The sequence below is a fragment of the Argentina anserina genome, chromosome 3, assembly GCF_933775445.1.
Source record: "Argentina anserina chromosome 3, drPotAnse1.1, whole genome shotgun sequence".
Classification (NCBI taxonomy): domain Eukaryota; kingdom Viridiplantae; phylum Streptophyta; class Magnoliopsida; order Rosales; family Rosaceae; genus Argentina; species Argentina anserina.
Window position 1 is genome coordinate 9,300,750 of NC_065874.1, and position 6,783 is coordinate 9,307,532.

A 6,783-nucleotide genomic window follows, 5' to 3' on the forward strand; every position below is an offset into this window, starting at 1 on the left:
ATTTCCAATCTACAACCGTTGATCTCTATCCTGCGATATTAGCAGGCGGTCACTTTGATGAGACATACTTCCCGTCGTTAGGGGGAGATATGGAATGCTCCCATTCTGGTTTTAACGCCAGGAATTGACGTGGTGTGGCACTATGTCTCATTAAGATCCCGCAATACTCAAAGTGAGTAAATGTGCAACGCATTATCGACCTCCAGAAAGTCAAACATTCGATGCTCAATGACTTTACCGATATTGCGAAAGTGACGAGATCGCACATAAATGCTGTGATGTGCCGGTAAGGTTGGAACTCTCAGAATATGAGAGAATTTCATATGACCTGGTCCTAGCACCGTTGGCACCATCCTTGACAATGGGAAGGAAGCCGGCGATGGCACTATCGTACGCTGTGGTGTTGTCGGCGCCCGTGGCATTGCACCACAAAACAAGGGCGGCAAACGCAAAGATGGACTAGTAAGGGTCATAGCTTCGGTCTTGGCTCCTGCCTAGATGAGGGGGAGACCATTATTCTCTGGAATCAAAACTAGAAAGAAGCGAAGTGCGTAGGCACAAGTATTTCGCCCATCATCAAGAGATATTCTCTAAACATGTGTATCAACTAAGTTTCTGTGGGACGCTACAGACTCCTTTTGTTGATGTTAGAGAAGAATAGAAATCTCACGAATTGATCGTATACAGCGCGCGCATGTGTTTAATGTATTGATCTCTCATGATTGATGATGTGTTCGCTTATGCTCTTATTCCGTTGTAAAGCATCAACGATGAGTAACTTGACCGAAGTGGAAAGAATCAATACAGGCTGAACTAGACTTGTTATGTTGGTCGTTGTTCGTAAGTGTAATGAGAAAGATGAAGTCATGCGATATATGCAGGACTTATGGCGCAAAGATTGTCTCATTATCCTAGTATTGACTACGATGAGTTATATTCTCTCGTTATGGACATAATTGCTTTCCGCTACTTGATCAGTAGTAGTGTCCATGAAAACTGATTTGCAGCATATGATAGTGGTCATAGAATATCTGTAAAGGGATCTTGACACAGATATGAGAGTGCCCGAGGGACTTTAAATGCCTCCAGACCACAGAGAGCTTATGTAATCAGATTGCGACGCTCGAGAGAACGTAGTACAATCGGTTGCAAGAACTCATACTCATATGTGTTCATATGAAGCTAATTCTAGATTCTCTATTCCGTCTAAGTATAGATGATGAAGAGATTCAATGAGCTATACATTCATACATCCTAGTGTTGTTGGGACACTATTGCTTTCATTATGATATGATTAACTATGCGCCTATGCATTGTCATTGGACTTGCATTGCTTCTTTGACATGGGTTTAGTTCTACACTTAGTGAACCAACACAAATCCTATCCACACCAACGCCGCCAGCAGCTCCAGCAACATCAACGTACGCCTTGGTGTAGCAGTCGACACTGGTAGCGTAGAGGATGCGTACGGTTCCGTCTTGGACCAAAATCAGTCCTTCATTGGTCCATTCCCCCATTCGTTTCGCGAAAGACACATTAAATGTGACAAATCAGAATCTGTCCAGTTTCGTAGATCAACTTCAACGAGACCTACATGACAGCTCACTCGATGAAATATGGTGAAATTGGTACCGTTGGAAATGTCTATGTGTCTACTTTCCAGGGACACCAACCATTCATTCATAGCTATCATATTGAGTGAGTTATGGCCGTTTTAGCAAAATAGGACAGTTCTGTCCGGAAATTTGCAAGTCAGTCAAATTCGACAGAGCATTGTGAACTGCTCCGATCGGATGAGGTTGTGAACCTTATGTCACTGGAAAGCCACGGGTGTCTACTTTTCAGAACATTTTACAGTTCGCTGATACCTATTTTGACGAAGAAATTATGGCCGTTTAAGTGAGTGAAGGTCATTCTATCCGAGAATCTGATTTTCATTGCAAACTCTTGTTTTGAGTTGTTATGCAATCTTGTTTCCTAAGATCTAAGTTTGGCTAAGTATAGCATGGATGATCTAAGGATGTGTGGCTAGATTAATGATTAATCATTAGCCCAAGACTACGTTTGAGAAGCATGTAATGAACGTTGTATACGTTGTTCTTTGTACTCCATGATTATGGCACTAATCAGGGGGAGTTGTTTCGTAGACTTCAGGGGGAGTCTACCCAAGAGGTTTTTATTTTGCTTGACAAGGTTTTTACCGAGGCAACGATGTGTGCACCATGCAACCTAGGCATGCGACACAAGGGGGAGTGTTCCGGGAGAATTATTATTCTACCCTTGTGTGTGTCTTAGCCTAATAGGTTTCCTGTTAGGAGATAGATTAGCATCTCCGTAATAGATTAGGACTCCGAATCCTACGGGATTGTGGTTTTGTAATGCCTATATATAGGCCCCCATATCATTCAATAATACACAATTATTTCATCCTACAACAATATTGTATTTGTAAAGAATCAAGAAAGAAAATATATTCTTGGAAAATAAAAAAATACTTTAAACTATTTGATGTCCAAAATTGTCATTATAAAAAATACAAAGCATAAGTCAGTTTAAGTTTACCAAATACTCTGCACAACTTATGCCACTAAAAGTCACTTAAAAAATCAGTTTACCAAACAGTTAGCTACTTAACTTATCAGAAATTTATTTTCAAAAATAAATATTAGTCAGCTTATCTTATAAGTCAAGTTACGCCAAACACACCCTTACCAAGTTTGTTTACTTAGAAGAATCATATGACTCATCAAAGATTACAAAGTAGGAGCTTTCAAAAAAAAAACAACGGAGGGTTGTTTTCCTTAATATTGGGTTTGATTCTTGCAAAGCCCACTCATATGGACCCAAAGTCAGCCCTTAATGGCACGAAATATGTGTTTTTTTTTGTTGAATAAATGGCTCGAATGTGTTATTGAGCATTAGCCTTCCAAATATGGTAAGGCTGTCCTTTACGCCGGCTGGCCGAATAACTCATTTCACCTGATCTGGCCTTTTAAGCCAAATAACTCAAAATTTACGGCTCTTCAATTTGATGGTTGGGTTAATGCTTCTTCTGCTGCTGCTTGAATCATTATCTAAGATCATGCTGGTGTGCCCATTGTTTCTAGTGCTAGAAAGCTCCCTCTTGTATCTATGCCGGAAGCCGAGTGTCGTTCTACCCTCAAGGATGGCCTTATTGCTGCTCGGTCTTCAACTGTCTGTTTCTTGAAGTTGAGGGTGATTCCTCTCTCATCATCAACTGTGCTATGTACAGGTACTTGCCTGGTGCCATGGAAGATCAAGTCCTTAATTCGACATATTAGTGAGATTTCCTTCTAAAAACATATTCAAGAAACAAACTTCATTGTTGAGGTTATTGCTGTTTTGGGGTACTCTCTGCCTGTGTCCTCCATTTGCAAAAGTTCGAGCCGCCGTGCGCAAGCCAACATGGCTTTATTGCTAGATTGTTCTTTGTTTGGTCGGCATTAGAAGGGGCTTCTTTATAAAAAAATTTCTATTAAAAGGATGAACGAAAAAACAAACAGTTAATTAGTTCGTATGCGCCTATGCGAGAAGGTGATCTCTACAGCTCTACTCTATGCTTCAATTTGACAATTTGGTATCACGATCTCTACTGTAGTGAAATTATTATTATTATTTTTCTCTCTTTTTGCATGGTGACGGAAATATGGTTATATATGCACCTCTAAAATGACTAAATATATCTTCATTCCTTATTACACTTCTAAAATGGCTGAGTGTGCCTCTAATGAATATTAGCATTTACATGTGAGTTGAAAAGTAAAAATAAAATAAAGATAAAGGTACACTTAGTCATCTTGGAGGTATAAATAGAACTCTCCGTGACAGAAAAGACATAGTTGGTATAAATTGATGCTTAATCTACTAATGATAGAAAGGAGGTAATCTTAAAATGAATGAAATGAGGACTTATTTATGTAAGTTCACAACTCACAATCAGGTTATTAGGTCATTTTTAAGGTGAGCAAATACAATATGCGCAAGTGGTTAAAAATATGTTAGGTTTATAATGATTATGTTGTAAGGGCATTTACGTCTTTTTATATATTCAACTCTATATGTAATTGTTGTATTCTCATTCTCTAATTAACTAAAATTATCATAATATAGTATATCACGTATAAAAAAAACAATGTAATATATCACAATTTCTGTAATTTCTGCGTTTATTTACTTCTCTACTTGCATTTCAATTCAATAATCTTGATTTCTATCACAAGTTATTCATCAGTTTCTATAGATTCACGTTTTGTTTTTATAGCACATATATATATATATTTGTTTTTTTTTTGACAATTCATAACACATATATAGTGAAATGCATAGTGACATTTTGAATTTGTTCCTTATAATGCAGTGTGAAATTGACTGATATCTAACTTGACAAAGGTAACATACACCCAGTGTTCTAAATATCGGATATATCGGCCGATATATCGGCGATATATCGGCGATATTTAGAAAACGATACGATATCGCCATATCGGTTGACTATATCGGTCAACGGTCAAATATCGGTCAAACCCCGATATATCGGTCAAATATCGGTCAAACTCCGATATATCGGTCAAACTTTGATTTTTTTATTATTTTCTCAATTTTTGTTTAATTTTTTAATATTTATTTCCTCTTTTTTTTTTTTTGAAAAACTTATTTTTTTTTTCATTTTTTCATATATATTTTTACTTTATATATTTTAAATATATATGATGAATTTCAAGTCTAAATAATCATTCTTAAATGCCTATTTTTATTATTAGATGTCGTTCGTGTACTTTAATTGTCATTAAATCAAGTATTTATTTTCTTTAGTTTACTTAGTACCGTTTTTTTAGTTTATTTGATACATATTAAAGTATAATTTTATAAATTTTATTGAAAATAAGCAAATCCGATAAAACCGATATATCCCCGATAAAACCGATATATCCCTCGATATATCGTTTTACCTCTCGACCGATACGATACCAAAAACGATATTTAGAACATTGCATACACCGTACCTAACTACTTTAATTTTCAATTACTTATTCTAAAAAATTAAACAAAAGTCCAAACACCCTATTTATCTTTCCTTAAGCATTTACCATGTGTTATTGTGTTTCTAAAATAAAGAAAAAAACCTTACCACAGTGGAAAGAGAGTATGATTCATATGTCATATTCCCCCGTTCCGAATATTAGTAGGTGCAAAGCCGGAGCAATCATCCACCTCGCTCACATCGCCCTGAACAAGCTAGAATATTGCAGACATCACTTTCTTAAGCAAACGACACACAACGCGCCACTTACCTACCTCAAAATCAGCCACGAGTCTCTATAAAATCCTTTCCAAGTTTTCTTGCGGTTATTGTAGTTAACAAGCACTGCCTACAAGCTAAGCTAGAAGAACTTTGTGAACAGCTTCCATGGCGGACGAGGTTGTTCTGTTGGATTTTTATCCAAGCATGTTTGGGATGAGGGTCAGAGTAGCTCTGGCCGAGAAGGGAATCAAGTATGAGTACAGAGAAGAAGACCTGTGGAACAAGAGCGAACTGCTTCTTAAGATGAATCCAGTCAACAAACAGATCCCGGTGCTCATCCATAATGGCAAACCAGTCTGTGAATCCCTCATCATTTTGCAGTATATTGATGAGGTATGGAAAGACGAGGCTCCTCTGCTTCCATCTGATCCTTACCAGAGAGCACAGGCCAGATTCTGGGCCGATTTCATTGATAAGAAGGTAAGTTTTTTTTTTTTTTTTTTTTACGTATATCTTCTTCAGTCGTTCATAATTTAATTTGTAAGTTTGCTTCATGGTGGAGAACTGGAGATGTATGTGATTTTGGTTTGCGTATTTACTTGTTTAGCACTGTTTATGACTGTTTAGTGAATTGGTGGTTGATTTGTCTTCGCTTTGTATGATTTGGGTTCTGTTTATATTCTCTTTGATGATTTTGAAAAGATCTGCTCTAGCTAGTCTTGAGATATAGGAGACGGGTTTCTTGTTTCAAATTAAGCTGGTATTAGATGTGGAGAAGATTAAAGCATCATTGGGTTCAGATTTTTTTTTTGAAGGCATTATTGGATTGATGCTTTTCTTAAGGTTACATCGCATATTGAACAAAGTTGAAATGATGTTAATTAAGAAGACCATGATTTGTTTCACTTTCTAAGTTAGGGCCTAAATATATCTATTGAATGATCCCTAACAAGTTTGAGAGAATTGCAGATATATGCTGCAGGCAAGAAGATACAGACAACAAAAGGAGAAGAGCAGGAGGCAGGAAAAAAGGAATTCATTGAAATTCTGAAGGTGTTGGAAGGAGAGCTTGGGGACAAGCCTTATCTTTTGGGTGAGAAATTTGGGTTCCTGGACATTGCTTTCATCACATTCTACAGCTGGTTCCATACTTATGAGACACTTGGAAACCTCAGCATAGAGGCCGAGTGCCCCAAGCTGATCTCATGGGCCAAGAGGTGCTTGCAGAAGGAGAGTGTCTCCAAGGCTCTTGCAGACGAGAAGAAGGTGTATGAATTTGTTCTTGAGTTGAAGAAGAGGCTTGGTGTGTAATAGTGGAACAATATGGAAGTCCTGAAATTCAACTCTGAGGTTGTAAACTTGTTCTGGTGAGGTATCCTTGTGAGAGTTACCTTTGGTATTGTCTACGTTGTCATAACATTCAAGTGAGTAATTAGCTACTGTAAGTCTGCAAACATAAGGCAGATACTTTGTTGTGTCTGCACATTTTTAAATATATGAAAGGATTATGTTCTAAATA

The 6,783-nt window shown here is 37.3% G+C and overlaps 1 protein-coding gene across 1 annotated transcript; it reads left to right on the forward strand.

Annotated features, from left to right (window-relative positions):
- Positions 1-5,182: 5,182 nt before the first annotated feature.
- LOC126789391 (probable glutathione S-transferase) lies at positions 5,183-6,783 on the forward strand. Its single transcript, XM_050515534.1, has 2 exons — positions 5,183-5,744; positions 6,234-6,783. The coding sequence occupies exons 1-2, from the start codon at positions 5,430-5,432 to the stop codon at positions 6,573-6,575; spliced, it is 657 nt and encodes a 218-aa protein (XP_050371491.1). The 5' UTR covers positions 5,183-5,429; the 3' UTR covers positions 6,576-6,783.

What these genes read in the sequence shown, in the direction of transcription:
- LOC126789391 (XM_050515534.1), top strand. Translation starts at nt 5,430, where the DNA reads ATGGCGGACGAGGTTGTTCTGTTGGATTTTTATCCAAGCATGTTTGGG. An exon ending in CCGATTTCATTGATAAGAAG is followed by an intron (nt 5,745 to 6,233) that starts GTAAGTTTTTTT and finishes AGAGAATTGCAG; the next exon opens with ATATATGCTGCAGGCAAGAA.